The 19331-nt window shown below is 39.4% G+C and overlaps 1 protein-coding gene across 2 annotated transcripts in view; it reads left to right on the forward strand.

The window, feature by feature from the left end:
* The window catches only part of PIK3R3 (phosphoinositide-3-kinase regulatory subunit 3), a 50025-nt gene that overhangs the window by 15636 nt on the left and 15058 nt on the right, over positions 1-19331 (forward strand). For both annotated transcript variants that reach the window (XR_008597113.1, XM_054981701.1), the window contains exons 2-3: positions 16531-16642; positions 18388-18486. Coding sequence is in view for 1 of the 2 variants with exons in the window: in XM_054981701.1 (XP_054837676.1) it covers positions 16531-16642; positions 18388-18486 (211 nt within the window). In the remaining variant the exon portion in view is untranslated. The remainder of the gene's footprint in view (positions 1-16530; positions 16643-18387; positions 18487-19331) is intronic.

Below are 19331 nucleotides of genomic sequence, written 5' to 3' on the forward strand. Positions count from 1 at the left end.
ACTTGTCTCAAACAAAAAGTTGAGCTACCACTATTCTGGATAGAACCAAACCAAGTTGCTGGCCACTCCGGGAGAATCTTCTGTGGGCCTTGTTGATATTGCTGCTTCATGAGGTAATGAGGATGTTAGCTTTAACTCTCAGATCTGCTTGATGAAAAACAGTCAAGAGAGGATACTGGTCACTGCTTCTGTTCAGTATAATATTCTTGCTTCATTGGTGTATACTTGCCCCAGCTTGTACTTTCCATAAGAGAACATGAGCTGAATCTGCCTTATACTGATTCAGACCCTTGGTATATCCAGGTCAATACTGTCTTCTCCAACTGGCAGTGGCTCTTCAGAGGTATCAGAGGTCTTTCACATCACTTATTACCTTATTCCTTTTAATCGGAGATGCCAGGGATTGAACCTAGGACTTTTGCATGCCAAGCAGATGCTCTACTGCTGAACCTTTGACCCCTCCCAACTTTTATCCTATTAATATTCTGATATAGGACTGCAAAAAAAGTTTAGATTATTTTTCTCCAGCAACTTAATGTATATGGTAGTGCAAGCTCTTTCTTATGAAAGCCTGTACAATAATACACTATTCAATATTCAGGTCCCATAAACCCTGTTTTCACATTTATAATAACCAGCCCAGCAGAAAACCAAAATAATTCCTGGTTTTATTTAAGACATTGTTTCATCTTTCCTCTGCAATAGGTCTCAAAGCTAAGTGGAATACAAACTTAACGATAAATCAGTTGAAACAAGGACAGCAATTAATAAAGCAATAACAATAGTAGAGATCAGAGCCAAACAGTTAAATGTTGTTTAAAAGTTTGGACAAACAGCCTGGCATCTGAAAGATAGCAAAGAAGGACATAGATGGATGCCCCTCGGGAGAGATTTCTGTGTTTGGGACATGAATTTAGAGAAGGCCCTCTAACCTGGGAGGTACTAGGGACCCCCAGAAAGATCTTGTATCAAAATCTTGTGTAATGTGTTACTAGTAATCCAACCTAGATATTGCCATATATATCAGCCTCAAGTTTTTTGTCCTGATTTTTTTCCAATTCCATTCAGTTTGTTTGTTTGGGCTTTAGGGCCCCTATTCCTTAAAATACAAGGCAGGAAATGTGGACATCTAAACTAGTGAGGAAGAGAGGGAGAGGGCAAATACTGCCAGAATGCACTATATATTGTGTAGAAATGTTCAGGTGCTAATACCATGTTACATGAGTGCAATTTTTAGATGCACTGTAGCCATGCCTTTTAATCTACAGCTAAGGAAAGCTAAACAATTTTTCCTAGGGAAGACTTGTTTTGGAACTATTTAATTCTTCCTTAGGAAAAATGCATATATTAGGTATAACTTGTCTAAAAAATATACATTAAAGTTTTACTAACTGGAAATCATCTACATTACATTCAAATACTGTAGCCCAAAACACTAGCTAAAAATGCTAGCTAATAAGTATATAGTGCCATTTGACAATACTGGACAAATTAAATGTTTTTCAGACAGAAGAATCCATATTTATATCATGTTTAATGGTTAGCTTTTTAAAAAGAAATCGTATTTAAGTAAATCACTACCAATCTTTTGAGGTTTCAAAAGCAATTGTTCAAATCTAAATTTTTATTGCATATCTTAAGAGAAATTGCATTAGAAATATGTAATCAGATAGCTTTCAGTATCTTGTTAGGGGTAGATGTCCAGTCTCTACTTAGAAGCTAGACTCTGTCTCTGTTCCTTTTCATTGTCTTAAACAGGACTTTGAAGCTTTGATCTATGTATTGAGGCATTAATTTTTTCATATAAGGAGAGGCTCGGGATTGTGTGAAGCCAAATTACGCACACAGAAAAGGGAGATCATATTTGCAGGAGCAGAACAGCTATATTTAAGCTACCTGCTGGAACTTCCACAGATACAGTCTCTGTGCTAACGTCAGCAACGTATGATCTTGTACAGTGCTATCATTGGTTGAAGCACTGTTTCCTTTCAGAGTTCAGTTTCTCAAATCCCAATCAGAATCAGCTGAATTCTAAACGCAGGTTGGTTGGTGGTGCTGGTTTAGGAGTGGGAGTTGGGTTACTAATAAGCAGTCTTTCGAGAAACCATTCCAGTGTGTGAAATGGTGTTTATCTTTGCTTTTGTGAAGAATTGTCTAATGTAGCAGTGCATACCAGCTATTCATTTAAGTCTGAATCTGATCATGCTTATGCACATTCAAAAATATTTTGTTGAATAACCAGCCATTCCGGATTACCAAAAAAGTTTAACCTTTCTTAGCTGTCAGTCTCTTCCTTTTGTATTTTAATGGCAAATTACATCTGAGACTTTTAGTTCTGAGCCTTAGCAGTCTAATGGCTGGAAGGGGCAAAAGATCTGGTTGCTGATAGCAGGGAAAACGCGATATTTTTATAATTTTAGATAATTCAGGAGGGTGGGCAATTTACTTGAATTTTAAAAAAGGCTATTTTAAACTTTCAAATTTAACTGCTGATATCAAAGCTAGATACCCTTTATTTTTTAAAGAGTTGGGTTTTCTAGGCTCCTATCTTATAGGGCCCAGAAAAGAACTTTAAGAGGCAAAACCCATTCACTCATTTTGTTAGCATTTCCATAACAATTGCTGTGAGATTAGATGGCGCTTATATTGTGTTCTGAAAGATGAGAACATTTTTATAGTGGCTCTATATGAAAAAGAACTTAGCCTTTTCTATGTACCCTCCCTTACAGTAACACATTAAATCATAATAAGATTGATTTAAACTCGCACCTTTCTCCAAAGTCTAAAGACTATTAACAACATAGGCAAAAAAAACCCTTTAAAATAAAAATATACAAATTATACTTGTTGCAATTGACCAATTGAGAATTCTTAACAAATCTCAGACTGGGTCCAAAAATATAAAACACTCAACACTACTAAAAGGCCTTCTAAAACAAGCCTTCCTAAATATTGGCAGTGATGGCACTCCCTTAACTTCCTTCAGCAAGCCATTCTATAAAAATTGGCCCAGTGATCACAAAGGCCCTAGGCTGACTGAAGGAAGCATTTACTGATCTACCAGAGGATACAAACTGGAAGAGAATACTTGGTACAGAGGTTAAGTTAGGGAGATGGGGTCTGTATTGTATGGATCCCAGGTCATGAAGGACTTTAAAATAAGTACTAGCACATCAAATTGAATTCAGAAGTAAACAGGCAACTAGCAAATATGTTTACTCAGTTAAAGACAGGCAGTCACATTCTGCTCTAACTGAAGCTCCCAAGCTGTCTGGGAGCTTAGTAATTATAAAATGAATGTAAATTTCAAGCATTGCTCTGGAAGCCTAGTCCTAAATTTGTGTATTCTCTTTATAATCTCTATGGTGTTTAATACAGTCATATGTAACTCTAACATACAGCTGTGCTGATGCAGTTGGAGCACTAGCGTGGTAAGTGTGGTAGTGGTTACATTACTGCTGTATGCAAGTGACCCAAAGAGATTTGTTAAAGCAGCAAATTAAATACTTCAGCTACCGTGCTTTCTGCAGTGAGGGGTCTAAATTATTTTAATATCACCAGCTTGGTTCAGACACATGCTAATTAAACAGAGGAACTGTCAAGGTATATTAGATGTACAAATTATATTAAAGGTGCATGTGCCTAGTAAGTTTAAGGATCACTAGATCTTGAGATATCTCCATGTTCCCACTAACCTTCAGGAATCCCTTTTATTGCTGCAAAATACCCCATCTACAGTTAGTCCCACTCATGTCTACAAGACGTCATAATGATGTTGTGTTCTTTTTCCTGGAGTAAGCGCGTTTTCATTGCATTTCAGAGTATAAACCATTAAAATGAGTGGACTTACTTGGTATAATAAAAACATCAGTTTATAATTATTGGTCTAATGTCTCCCTAGAAGGTTCTTCGTGTTTAGGTTTAGTGTCCATTTACCCCTCAGAGATAGGAAACATTCAGCACTGCAGTGGATTCCATTTCCAGTGACGGACACAGCAAGATATAAGCCAAGAGTAAAATAAAATGGGTAAAGGAAGGAAGAGTCATAGGACTGCAGTGTAAAATGTCATTTCTATAGGCTCAGTCTAGAGGCCTTCCTGTCAATCAATATATTTAATACGGTCAAAGACCAAACAAGTAACGACATACAATCTAATTATTACAGTCAAACTAAACCATATTGTTTACAAATCTATCCATCTAGTAAGCACTGGATTTCCAGAATCCAAATTCTTAAATATTTAAAACTTTAAAATTAATAAAATATTTAAGTATTTCTCCCTATATTTCTCCCTATTTCTCCCTTTAAGGGAGAAATATTATAGGGAGAAATATTTCTCCCTATAAGGGAGAAATTTCTCCCTATAAGGGAGAAATACAGCCTCCCATACAGGCTGTATGGCCTGTAACCTTTAAGGTGGTTTCTTGATCCCTATCAGCTAAAAGCTTATCTAGATAAAATCTATCATTTCTTCCAGGGAACTGATTGCAAATCGGAGTTATATAGGCCACTCTAATATTTTGGTAAAGTTTACACTCAAAAAGAACATGTCCCCTCGTTTCTGTCTTCCCAGCCCCACATATGCATGCTCTTTCCTCATATAGTTGCTTTGTACATTTACCCTCTATGACTGCTGATGGTAACATATCCATTCTAAGAAGGGTAACTGCTCTCCTGTAGGCAGCTTTGTCCAAATTTTGTAAATATGGCATCATTGTCACTTTGTTTAAGTTTTCCATTCCCGGAAGATAACCTTTAACCTGACTCAGGTCATGCTGTCTTTTAATGTCTAGAATTCTTTGTTTAAGAAAAGGTTTGACAGAGCCATGTTCCATATTCAGCATCATAATAACCCAAATTAAGCTCTGTTTCTTTAATCCAATGTGGTACACTAGAACTGCTCACTGTTAAACTGGTTAAGCCAGAGGGTTTAGTCATTAATTTAAACCAATAAAGAATGACAGCAATCCATAAGTGTGCTTTTAAGATAACCATACCAGTTTCCAAGCGAATGCGTGCATTGGAGGCACAGAAGGGGACCTGCAAAATATACCTTAAAAACTTTAATTGCACTTTTTCCAGCAACTGCCCATAGGACTGATACGGTGTTATATTCAAAGACATTCGATAAAGTAATTGGGCAAGAGACTTGGCCTTAAAAATCCTAACTGCTGCTGCTATATTTCGGCCCCCAGAAGACGAGTAATATTTCTCAATCGCACCCGCGCTTTTGAATGCACTTGTTATGATATGGTCCACGTGTGCTTTTCTAGAGCCTGACGCCTGGAAGACGGTTCCTAAATATTTAAAACAGCAAACTTGCTCAATTTCCACCGAGTTAATCTTCCACTAATATGTTCGTGGTCTGTTTGCAAAGGCTAAAACCTTTGATTTTTGGTAATTAATTTCAACATGGTTGGCCTGACAATATCGAGCTAAAATTTCCATAGCTTGTTTAAGACCAATGGGAGTTCTAGAAATTAATACCACATCATCTGCATATAACAGAAGGGGGCATGTCTGTCAGCGATCTTAGGGCATGCACCTCAGGCCAGCTTAAATGCTCCCCTAGACCATTTATAAAAAGGTTGAATAAAGATGGTACTAAGATTCAGCCCTGTTTGACACCTTTCCCTACTTTTATGACTTCCGTAAGGCGATTTTGCAGGTCCGTCCTTACCCAGATCTTGGTGTTCCTGTATAGGGCCTTTATTAGGGTCAATAATCTATTTTCAGTTCCCATCCCCCTTAATTTTCCTGTAATAGGTCCTGATGTATCATATCAAAAGCAGATTTGAAATCTGTAAATGCTGCATATAAGGAAGAGATATTATTAGAGGAGTATTTAGTAATAAGATGATTGAAAACTACACAGTGATCCAAGGTGGAACATCCCAACCTAAATCCAGCTTGTTCTTCCCTCAAAATCGTATTTTGTTCAGTCCATTCACACAATTTTCCTTTCAGATGACTAGCATACAACTTGCTTATTATGCTTAAAAGGCGAACAGGTCTATAATTATTTGGGTCACTTTTATTGCCTTTCTTAAAAATAGAGACTATAACTCCTGTATCCCAACCTTTAGGTATTCTTGCTGTCATGTCTATTTCAGTAAATAGTTTGGCAAGCAGCGGAGCCCACCAATCTATGTTTTCTTTAATTAGCTCGGCAGGTATTAAGTCAAGTCCAGGAGCTTCTTTTGATTTCAAAGCTTTGATTAAGGATCTTACTTCAGAGGGCTCAACAGGTAGCCATTCTGGTATATTCTCTGTATCCTCCAATAAGGGAGCTGGCTCCTCTGCTATTTCATATAGTTCCTTATAATGATTTTCCCAGGCTTCTGTATTAGAGACCTGGGAAGGAGTTCTATCGAAACTGTTTGTCCCCAGCCTCCAACAGAGGCTGTTTGTCAACCAGTCTGTGATAGAGGCAGGCTTTTAGGTGGCTCTTCAGGTAGGGATGGGGAGACTCTTCAGCTTCAGTATTGCAGAAACTAAGAACTTAAGTTTTCACCTCTCCATGTGTCTTATTCCATTACATCAATTCAATAGAGAGAGGACTGGGAGAGTACCGTATATGGGTCCATGTCTCTGGGGACTCCCTTAACACCATGGAGAATGTCTGGCATCTTTCTCCCCCATCAAATTCTGTATAAAATATTTGTTTCTTTAATATTAAAAAAATAATGTTCCACAACAGATTATTGGACCTGGATTAGTTTAGGGCTCAATCTTCAAGACTAGAACTCTGCTGGTAGTTGGTATAAGTAATGTCTGAGTATGGCTGTTGTAGCATAGTGGTTAAGTGGCTGGGCTGTGAATCGGCATTCTGCTAGTTCAGCTCACACTATTTCCATGAGCTCAGCAGGTGGCCTTAGGTAAGCATCTCAGCCCCAGCTCCCCAGATAATATTAATGCTGGAGATAATAATATTGCTGACTCTGTTCACCACTCTTGAGTGTGGCACTAATCTGTCCAGAAGGGTGGTATATAAGCTCGTTGTTGTTGTTGTTTTATTGTTAAAACGTCAAGAATATTTTCCTCCAAATGGACAAATGTCAAGTGAAAATTGTGGGGAGTATTTCAAAATTTAAATGTCAAGTTGCATATTCTTTACTTACATATTTTACTTCTGGAAACAGATTTGTGTGACTTCTGCCTTGGACAGTGATAATTTGAAAAGAAATTAAAGCTTAAGGTACTTCTTTCCGGACTTTGTTCTATTTTGTTTGCCTCATATTGAAAGCAGGCTGCAAATCTAAGCAGAAGAAAGATAGGCATAGAGGGGCTGTTTAACCCTTTTTCTCCCGGTCCTATTCCAGCTCAAAATTAGCTTCTCTCATGTGTTTTTCCACCCAGACTGGGATGATCCAAGGTCCTTTATCATCCCCTTATTGTGGGTGAAAAAAATAAATTGGTATAGTTGATTCTTAGCTTGAAAAAGGATTGGGGGGGCAGTTTCTTTGCAATTGCCTTTCCTCTGCTCAGGCTTGGTCACTGTTTTGTAAAAAAAAATAAAAAGGAGAGGGGGAAATTATGAAATTCCCATGTAATGTGTAGTTTATTTATATAAGATCAATCTACTGCTAATCTGTTCTACAAAACAACAGTAGTGATTTGTCAAAGTTTGCACTGCTGCGTGATTTTTTTTTCCAGAGATGGTAAGCAGAATGCCTCCTAGTTTTTCTCTTTGCCTTTTCAACAGCCTTTGTCATTTTGGAGCACAATATCCTGTTGCACAGTTTAGAACATTTGATAGATATGCAGCGATAGACACTAAATTACTTTAACTGTTTTTTTGCCAGAACAATCCCAAAAGGTGGCTGAGAGATGTCTGCTCTGCCACTGTGTGATGTGGAGAAGGAGGAGCTTTGGTGTCATCAGCATATTTATGACACCCGGTTCTATATTTCTTTTAGCAATTGTAGCAGTTTTTGCTGTTTTGAATTAGAGTTTAACAGCTGTGATCAAGTAGAAGAAGGATGCTGATGTTATCCAGACACCATGGTGGTTGTGCTGGTTGGAAGTCCCAAAGAAATGTGCACAATCTACTTAGTGTTAGTGGTGTATGCTTTACTCTTGCTTTGACAGATTAAGTACATAGATCCACTGCAGCTGAGAAGCAGGTGGCAGAAGTGGCTAGGAAGGCTTTATAGTTGTTACCTCTTACATGATGGTTACGTTCCCTTATGGATAGCCAAGGCTAGATAACAATTACTAAAGCCTTTGTCATATCAAGACTTGACTTCTGGAATGTGCTCTTTATGGGCTGTTCTTGAGGACTGCTCATCTAATGCAGAATGCTGCAGTATGCTTGTTGACGGGGATGAAGGTATTAAACAGGTTTTTTGCCAATAGTATGTATCCATATCTGGACTCAATTTAAAATGGCCATTTTTGCTTTTAAGGCTGGGGATAGATGTACATGCCCTACGTGAGCCCACTTTTTAATGTTCATTTTGAGCCTGCTCCAAACACCCATCTTTTGAGAAGATAATTTGTCAATAGTAAAAATGGTGTTTTTTCAGAGGTTGCCCTGTCTGGTGGAATGACTTTCCCCTATTTGTCGGTGGGCCTCCCTCCCAACCTTTAAATGCCTTTTGTAAATTTCTTCTGTTTTAAAAGGCTTTGATGACATGGAAGAATGAATGTCCTTTGGTTCTGCTGATTATCTAGTATGTGTTTTTCATGCTTTTTATTTATTTAAAATTAGATCAAACATGATTTAACTCCCAAAATAACAATAAATCATACAGTCATAAAAGGCCTTTTTATGCATCTAGACTAACTACCTGCTTAATACAGGAAATCACAAGCATTTCCTCATATCCTAAACTCATATAGCCTCCAGCAGAGGTAACAGCAGAACTTGAACCAGCTTGTGCTGCTTTCAAGAGCAAGAATAATGTTCCCAAGTGCCACTCAGGCTAGTTGTATTAATAAAAATAATCATCAGTAAGTTCACTTCAGAGTACTTAGTTATTAAAAACATGAATCCAATAAACAATCATAAAAGTTTCTTTACAGAGGCAAATGGAAAGTGATGTAATCAACTAAATAACAAGAATATTATGAAATTGTCACTGATCAATAAACACAAAACAAATAGTATTTGGATCCTTTGCAATGGAACAATTTTAATATTAATAGGGAATTGATTATGTGAATTAAATTGGGTGTTGTAGAAATGATGTAAGTGCATTAAACAAGTAGCTAGGAATGCAATCCAGCCCCCCCCCCCCCCTGCACTCCTGGCAAACATATGATATGGATAGGAACTTTGGATTTGCCATGAAAGTTCCTTATATTTGAGTTAGAGGAAGACATTGTGATGTTGAGAATTCCTTCTCTCATAATCCCTAGAGGCAGAATATTAGGTCATTATTTCTACCCCTGAGGAGAGAGAGTACTTCCCTTCAGTTCTGAGGTTTTCAGAGCTTGCCATAGAAAACCACGATCTAAGGGGCAAGGCTGAGTGCCACTCCCATTGAAGGGAAAGACATTTAACAAAAAATGTACAATGGTATAGAATAGAATTAAACCTATGGAACAAGAGGACTCAAAATCTTTTGTAGGCGACCAGAATGCCTTAGACAAGAGAGGTTCCAGGATGTCCTCTTCTATCTCAAATAGAGATAGATGGAACCTTCACAGTAAGTCCAAAAGTTCCTTTATCATTTGAGGAGAACATCCTGATGCCCAGGATGTTACAAAGTTTCCCCAAAGAAGGGTGACCAGCCCTCCATCTCTGTTCTTCTTACAATACCTGTTTAAGGGCCTGACACCCAAGAGCACATCAGCAGCTCCATATGCATCCATTTTATAATGGCATATAAAGGTAGACATAGCTGCTCTACAGATGTCCAGATCCAATGTGTTGGAGTGAAAAGTGATCATGGTGACTGCACTCTTGGTTGAATAGACTGTAATCCCTTCTGGAGAGGTGAGCCCCTGAGAAGAATAAGCCAGAATGATGCATTTCTTTAGCCACCTGCTGAGAGATGCTTTAGACACCCTCCTGTCAGCCTCCGGATGGTATGCTACAAAAAGGGCATCTGACCCCCAATAGAAACTATACACTGAACAGAACCTTCATGTGTAGAATTTAAGTGACTTTTCTCACAGTGACACAAAAGGTGGTTTTGTAAGCACAGAGATCAATGTGAAGTCTCCAAGAGGGGAAACCGTGAATTGCTGGAGTGCTGGAAAGTGCTTCTTCTCTGAGGAAATACTTAACCACCAAATAGCATGAGAGTAGCCTATGTCCAACCAAAGACAACATGGAGGCCAATGCTGCTACCTGTCTACAGACTGTGTTTGCTCTGAGCACCTAGTCAAACCCATCTTGTAGACATGATAGAATCATAGGAATGTCAGCCGGCCACCAAGTGGCTGAACCAGTAGTGAGATCAGGTCTAAGAACTAGGGCCTCTTTGGTCAATGTGGAGTCAAGAAAATCACTTCTGTTCTTTCCCACTTGGGTTTGTCAGTGCTCCAGAAATCAGTGGGAAGGCATATAGAAATCCAGCCATCAAGAGCCATCCAGCAAAACTGTCTGTTCCACTTTGGACAGTTATAGTGGGGAAAGAAGCAGGTGGTCATAATGCTGAGGTGGGAGGCAAAGAGGTTGATACAAGGTTGGCTGAACTGTCTGTCTCATCACTTGATTAAATAGGATCTGGGAAAGAGATCACTTCCCTTGGTCTATGCAGGTCTAACTGAGCCAGTTGACATGGGTTTTGGAGGCACCCCTGAGATATTCTGCTTGGATGGCTACTAGGTGCCTTTCTACCCGTTTCATGATCAAAGCTGCTTCCTTTTGCAGTTTTTAGGATCACATTCCTTTCTAGCAATTAACATGTGTATTGGCTGTGATGCTGTCCATCTGGACGCAAACATGAAGGTTCTTTGACTTCCTCAGAAATCATAGACTCAAATAACTGGAAGGGACCCTGAGGGTCATTGAGTCCAACCCTGTGTACAATGCAGGAAATTCACAGCTACCCTCCCCACTTCCCCAGTGGCCCCTGCTCAGTGTGCAGAGGAAGACAAAAAACTCAAGAGGGCTTACTAGTAGTCTAACCCTGGTCTGTGGGTGAACCCAGGATTCTGTGAGTGGCTTGCTTTTTAGGAGGAATTGGAGGACGATGAGGGGGGCACCTGAAGAGGTGTGCCTCTTTCTACCCTGTTCTTTTCTGACCACCTTGTTGAAGAAGTTGGTCAGCCATTGATGAAACCCCACCAGGGCAACAAAGGCATCTCTACTTCATCTTATGGGTCTGAGGGAAGGGACATTGCCTTGCTTACTCACCACCTGCTGAATAGTTTGCATCTGGGCTGCGGGGGAAGTAACAGCTGACACAGGTCAGTGGCAATAGCTTCAGCAAGTGCAGGGTTTTCAGTGCCAAAATCTCTTGCTCTGTAGCATTGTTCCTAGAAGCTGGTTTACTTCTCCATCTTTGTTTCAGCAGGGCATCGCATCCCCAAAGTCTCCCTCCAGCATTACGGTGGCCTCTAACTGCCATTGGACACTAACTGTGAAATCCTAAGAAGAGTCATTCTAGTCTAAACCCATTGAAATCAGTGAGCTTAGACTGGAGTAAGTCAGTTTAGGATTTTACTGTAAGTGACATAACCATGGGGTTTGGGGTGGCAGTTTGCTCAAGCAAAGAATGGGAGAGAAGAACAAATTACAAAAGCTCGCCTTCTAAAAAACCGAAACAGACAACAGAAAAACACACTAAAAGCATACAAGTGAGAAAAAACTAAACCTAAGAACTTCATAGAGGAAAACCCCCAAAGGCGCTGGAAGCTCCTTCAAAGTCCTGTGTTTACAGAGGAGGGCAGGAAAAGAATTGAAAGGGGGAAGGGTACTCCCTCTTCTTGGGAGCAGAAAGAATGACCTAATATCTTGCCTCCAGGTATTCCAGGGAGGGCGGAATAGAAATCGTAAGTAAGTAAATTATGGGAGAAGGGCAAGTATCAGGATGTCCTCTACTCAAAAAAGAAGGGTTTTTCTAAAATATTGTTTATATGACAAACAAGTCCTTCATTTATTCTATAGCTATAAGGCCTATACAAATAGTTTTCTTATAGGAAGTTTGCACTTTCAATCCAAATTACTCCCAATCTAAGATAATTGAAAGCAGCTCTGGATAGATTTGTACTGCAAGACTATAGAAACACACAGTTTGAAGGCTGCTTTCAGTAGCTTGATCTCTTAGTAGCTTGAATTTCTCTCTTGAGAAATCCAGGTCTCCCAACCATGGCTAAAAAATTGGGAGTGTGCCACCGATTTATGCTCCTGCTTTTCTGTTTCTTCCCTCCCTCGCATGTTTTTGCTTCATAGATGGAAATCTGGATGTAGACTTGCTTTAAGAAACCATATTAGGTTACTTGACATTAAAATTTCATTCATGTTACTTCACAGAGGCTCTGATACGGCTCCAGCACAGATCTGTGATATATAATTGCTCAAGCAGTTGCCATGAGTTATAAATGTGAATTTTTCCTGCTTGGAAATACAGCACAGCATGGCTCGCTGGGATGGTTAGGTGCAAAGCCTTTGTTGATATGGCAGAAATGTACTTTTGTAAACATAGCCTTGGGTTTTCTGTATAATATGTGCATGCGTGTGTGTCTGTGTGTGTTTATAAAATGTAATAATATAGATGAGACTTTGACCATCCTTGGATCATGGCATAAACTTGGATCATTTACTTTTTTAATGAAACTGACCTTATCTGGATGTACAAAACAGAAGCATGATGCAGTTGCTCAGAAAAGTCTGGATCTGCTTTTCAAACACTTCAAAGTCAGAAATGGTTGCTCGGATTCAATGTGCTGCTTTCTGCCAATTGTGGTCAATTTTTTTCTAGGCTCAATTGTTGCATTGTGAGTAAAGGCAGAACCATGATTGGCAACTGACTGCACAATCCGTTTGCATGCCCAGTGCTCTATAGATTTTTGATAGTTGGCCAGTCCTAGAACTGACTGTGGGAAGGCTTCGTTTTTATGCATACAGTTTTGATTTAATGAAGTCCAAACCTGAATTCCAGAAGCAAGTAGAATTCTAGTTGGTTTCATGACGTGTTGTCATTGGCCCCCAGGGCTATTTGCACCTGTGTCTTTTGAGTAGAGCCCTCCAAAAACTCTGTATCCTGAAATCTAACTGCTTGGTACCATATAATGAATGCTCCTAACTGAATCTGATGTTTGATCAGCAGCCCAATGTATGAATGTCTAGGTCAAAGTTCAGGATTGTTTAAATTGGCTTGATCCAGCATGTGCTGGTTATTCAGGAGAACAGTTAAGTGCTGTATTGAGGTATTGAAAAGTAGCTTTTGAAACTAAAGTTGGTGTAGCATTTGAACTTTAATGTGGCAGGCATGTGGGAAGTAAATATAAAAAACTTTTTGCAGACGATTAATCTATCACGTACAAGTGAAGACCCACAAGAACTTGCAGGAGACATCTCATTTTCCCCTCCCCCACCATGCCCTCTTTCCCTTCTCTGACCCCATAGCCCCCCCTTCCTGCTGCTTTTTCTCTTTCCCACCCATCTTTGTCCCGGTCTTCACCTTTCTTTCTTTCCTCGCCCACAACAGCCTTTCTCCTAGGACCCAGTTTTTATGGTTCCAGCAAAGCTGGGCCCAGTTGCATGGTGGGGAACCTACAAGAACTTGCAGGGGGTACATCACTTTTTCCTGTATTTCCTTCCTCTCACTATTTCCTCTTTCCCTTCTCCTGGCAACCTCCCTATGCTCACCTTTTCCTACATCCTTCTTTCCTTCAAACCCACTAAACAATTTACCTTTTATCCCCCCATTCATCTATATTTCTTAATTTACTTCATTTATATGCTACCTTTCTCCACAAAGGGGACCCAAAGTAGCTTATATCATTCTTCTTGCCTCCATATCATCCTCACAACAACTCTGAGACTTAAGTTAGGCTGAGGCTGTGTGATTGGTTCAAAGTCACCCAGTGAGCTTCCACAGCAGAGTGGCAACTTTAACCTGGGTCTCCCACATCCTACTCTAAAACACTAACTGCTACATTACACTGGCTTTTATGAGGAGGGGGATGCTGTTGAGGAGTAGTAAGCAGCCAGGCCTGGATGAGTCACACAAGTCATGTGGTATCAAGTTATCTGGTGGTTGCTTCTGGGCCTGGCCCCAATGAGGCCTTCCTTAAAGACCAAAAAGGCCTGGAAAGGGCCCTGCCCTCTCCTGCTACCTTTTACTGACAGAAACCAAGCCTGGAATGTTGGCTGAACTGTTATGGTTGCCTAGCAACAGTCACTGGAACATCTGGTTAAAAGCTCAGTTGATCCTTTTATCATTTTGGATTTTTTCAAATCCCCAATGTCGGTTTTCAAATTTTTCTGCAAACTTGGGACATTTTTCAGGTGTGTTGGAAGATCTGGCTTGTTCTTTCATGGCTCCAGTCTCTGGATTTAAGTATCCTCAGATCTTTGTTAGTTGCTCTTAGTATATAAGATATTAGAGTTAAAAAATGAGAACAGCCTTGCTTCTCTGACAAGTGAGGTACTGGATGAAAAGGAATGTTGTTTCACTTACTGCCTCCCTGCTGACATCCCTTTTGGCAACCCTAGCATCTTTATAAGGACTACTATATATTTTGCTGCCTGGCATGGCAGCTTGCTACATTCTGATTTCTTCCTTAGTGATAATCACCCCTTGGAAATAGGGTTGCCAGGTGTCCAGTATTCACCCGGACAGTCCAGTATTTTGGGAGACTGTCTGAGGGAAATGTTCCCCAAATACCAGATTCCTGGCCCCTCTCCTTCCCTTTCTCCTATCACCCAGCCCAGCTGCCCAGCCTCCTGTGGCTGTACGGCATCACCGCCAGCCCGGGGAAGTGGCCAGCAGCCCAGGTGCCTGAGTAGCCTCCTACAGCTGCACTGGTGGGAGTGGCCAGCCAGCCCAGGCTTCCTGCATGGTGCCAGTAGGACTGCCCTCCTGTGGCTATGTGATGCCACCTGGGAGGCCAGCCATCCCAGTTGCCTGGCTGGCCTCTTGCAGCTGTGTGGTGCCGCCCAGGAGTGGCCAGCCAGTCAGGATGCCCAGAAGTGGGTCGGTGCAGTGACATCACTTCCTGTAGTGATGTTGATCATGCTGGCCTGGAGTGCGCATGTGCTGTGCATGCGCACAAATGGTAGAAAAGGATTAGTGCTGCCCCCCTCCCCAAGGTCTAGTATTGTTCTGGACCCCATCTGGCATCCCTACTTGGAACCCTACTGCTAACAACATCAATAGGTAGAAGCCCGGACCCACAGATGGGAGCCCCTTACTGTGCTGCTGCTCTGTATCACCTGGCTGCCAATACAGTCCTTTGCTTCGCCATATCTGTGCAGTAGATCTTTTCCAATAGTTAATTTCCCTGCTTTTGAATACATACAACTGCCCTTTACAAAGTCACATAGACCATTAATTCGTGTAAGCTAGAGCTGGCTATTCCATCTGGCAGTCCTTTTCAGCCCTTTTACGTGATTTCTTTCACTACTGAAGTGGTCAGATATTGAACTTGGGAGCTTTGATACACATATGCTTTATTTCTGAATTGTGCCTCTCTTAATTCTCAAAGGTGCAAGCTGCAAATGTCCAGACCCAGTATACCTACTCAGCCATAACAGAAAGACCACACCTTTTATTATGTTGGATTTCTTGCTGGCTGGCAGTGGCATTGCTTGCAAATTTGCTAGTAATAGAAAGAAGGTGCACTCCTGGACCAAAGTTCTGTGGGTATCATGACTTTAAACATCTATGCATTTTTGCATTCTTATGTTTGGCTTACAGAGGAGTTAGTGCCCATGCACCTCTCTACAGAAGCCTCCAGCTGGTTGTAACAGCACTGAGCTCCAAAGACAAAGAGCCCTGTTTTGGCTCTCCCACCAGCATCTAGGAAGTTGCAATGCAGTGACTTATTCCTCTGCAGTAACAAGAGAGAGAGAAGGAGAAGGAATCAGGCACTGTCAAAAAAGACTAGGATAATTGATTGGTAGAGGCAGCAGCACATGGAGAGGGCTAGCAGAAGGCCTCCTGACTGTTGCAACCATTAAAGCTGGTTGCTTCTACAGCAAGCAGAAGCTTCCGGACACGCTGAAGTGATGGAGGGCTATGAATGAGCACTAATGAAATGTAGTGAGATTTAACAATCCACCTCCATATAGTGTAGCTACAGTGTTTACGCACGTTATAACTTACTTCAGCTCCAATATCTTGACAAAGGATCACATTTTATGAGTAATCAAATAACTACTAGAGAAATAAAATATGCCTTAAGATTTCTCCTCTCTTCAGTCTCTAGCATTCATTCATTCAACTTATATATCGCCTCTTCACTGTGTCTGGTGCTTGAGGCGGTTTAGTATGGTATAGTATGCCTTGCTTAAATCTAATGTTAAGTTCCTTGGTTGAATGAATCTAATGTTAAGTTCCTTGGTTTTACTTTTCTACCTTTATTGTGAAACTTCAAAATGTTAACGAGGAAATTTTCTCTTCCAGCTCTTCCCCCAAAGCCCTCCAAACCAATGACTCCAGTGAATACAAGTGGCATAAAGGAGAATTGTAGTTCATCACTACAGGATGCAGAATGGTATTGGGGAGACATTTCAAGGTAAATAATGCTGTTTTATCAAGTAAAATATAATCAATCCTGTATCTCTTTTTATGCATATTTTGCTAACACTTTAAGGAAATGGCTTCAGCAAAGAATACCTTTTTCCTGAACAGTTAAATGCCGGTCTCCGGTATTCGAGTACAGCTTGTGTGTGTGTCTGTCTATCTCCTCTTTGTATGCTGGGGGCAGGAATATGTAGCCAACTATATCACGTTTTTGTATATATATATATAATTTTAATTGCTGAATTTTATTGTAGAATTTGATATGCAATTGTATTTTATGACTGTTGTACCCCATCCTGAGCCCACTTGTGGGGAGGGTGGGTTAAACACCGAATAAACTAAACTAAACTAAACTGATTATTGTCTAAATGCTAAGGAAAACAATTACTTAGATCTCAATGAATGGGGTAAAAGTTGGATTTTTTTTCAATCAGGTTTTTAACATTTAAATTGTTAAATAATCTGCTATGCAAACATGTTAAAGTCTCTGTGCATAATCTCTTAAAACTAAATCCATGACCTTCTCACAAATGCATTGTGTTAAAGCTTGTTTTTTCTATGTAAAAACTAAAGGCCGAAAAGCTCCTCTTTGAGATCAAGCATTACAGGCATGATTGTACTAGATTTGCTGTGCAGATTATGAATATCTGCTCTGTGAACCAATCATGGAAACCTATTATCCTGCCCATTGATTACCCAATCTTCCTTCTGTAAAAATGTTCCAATTTCTCCAAATGTGTAGAGATTGAATCAGAAATCTTTAATGCTGTAATTGCTTGCTTGTTTCTAAACAGATACACATTTCTGTATTTGACAGTTTAGGTTATGAAACTAGATAGAATAAAGGCTCTATTTAGTTACAAATCATTGTTTTAATTGCTTATACAGCAATTAGTATATTTTTCAGGAAATATATACATTGCAAAACTGGAAAATTAGTTTCAGTCATGATTTAAAGTAGCCATATTTGTTTCTGGTTAACTCAGTTATTTAAATCACTTTAATTTTAAATTAAACCATCCTCAGAGCCATAAAGTCAGTGCTTGAGTCAGTGTGTATGAATGAAAATATATGAGGGCCTTAATTCTCATTTGCAATTCATATCAGTGTCTTTTACTTTCTTTATATTAATGATCATGTGTTCACATTAATTATATCACAGAAACTCAAATACAATTTAAACATTACTTATGAAAATACGCTGTATATGCACCAAAAAAATAAACTAGCATTCAGGTAAAACTCATATTTTTCTTTCTGCCTTAGTTGCTTTTCCAATAATAGTCCATTAGAAATAATTTTCTAGAGTTTGGCTAACTTGAGCGTTATAAACCAGGTAACTGAGATCATCATGAACCTAGACTGAAGGAATGTTTTGTGTGGGGGGGGGGGGTGGAGATCGGAACAGATCATTATGTAGTTAAACCTTTCTAACTTCTGATCAGATGCAGTTAGTGCCATTGCTCAAACATTAGGTACAGTTTAGGGAAAAGTCAATAAATGTGGCTGCTTGAAGTTTTAATTTAAAATAAAGTTCAAACTTATCTCAGGAAGCCCTGAAACTTGACTACAAATCTTGAGTTTTGACATACAGTTTAAAGTGCAAATACACAATTATTTTAAAAGCAGAATAGAATAGCTCTTACACATTTTGAGAAATAATAGTACTGTTGTGAATGAGGGCACATTAAACATAACATTATATCTTATCCATCTTACAATTTTCCATTTTTCCAGGGAAGAAGTAAATGACAAACTGCGAGATATGCCAGATGGAACATTCCTGGTGCGAGATGCATCAACAAAGAAGCAAGGAGACTATACCCTGACTTTGCGGTAAAAAATCACAGATTTCTCCCTGCTTGTCTTTCCCTAGTTATGGGCAGCATTTTCTAGTTCTTGCTATAGTTGTAGATGAGGGTGATCACATTTACTCTAGCCACAGTTGAGGTCTCTGTTGTCCTAGAACTTGCTATGTGTTTTTCGCTTGACCTTGAGATGCAATATTAAGAAGGGACTACACTGGATCATAGAAAATGGCTTTATTTAATTTTTTAATGTGCTTTTGATATATAGTCACAATTAACACAGAATGTCACACAAAAATATTAGATCCTTAAATTGATGCTCTAGATAGATTTTTACTAAAAATGAATCAGTTTATGATTTACACAGTCCCTTCTTTGTTCTTACTTGTTCTGTTCTGTGCAAGAACTATATATCAAAAAATGCAGAGAACTGTTCTGATACTTGTTCTTTCCAGAAGTACTGGTTCCGCAAGAAAAGTATGTTACTTTGAAATTTAGTAGGCTTGAACACTCTTCTGTGTGATAAATAATTTTAAGGATCAAATGCAGAAGATTAGATCTATCTGTAAAATCAAGAACATGCAAAGTTATCTTAGCATATTAGAAACCAACTTCATTATTATTTGGCTTGAGATTCTGAGGAAACCTACGAGTAATATCAAGGTAACTGGATCACATGAATATGTTAAAAGGTCAAAGATGGTTATTCTCACTCTTAAATGAGAGAACTTCTAGTTAGATAAATGTACCTAAAGTAATAAGGTAACTATGTTTAGGGGGTAATTTGATTTAAAATTCAAATCACAATATTAATAATTCAAATTAACTGCAGCACTTTGAAGTTTTAATGTGGTTAAAATGTTCTGTATTAGT

Source organism: Eublepharis macularius, chromosome 5 (assembly GCF_028583425.1).
Source record: "Eublepharis macularius isolate TG4126 chromosome 5, MPM_Emac_v1.0, whole genome shotgun sequence".
In the NCBI taxonomy this organism is placed as follows: Eukaryota; Metazoa; Chordata; class Lepidosauria; order Squamata; family Eublepharidae; genus Eublepharis; species Eublepharis macularius.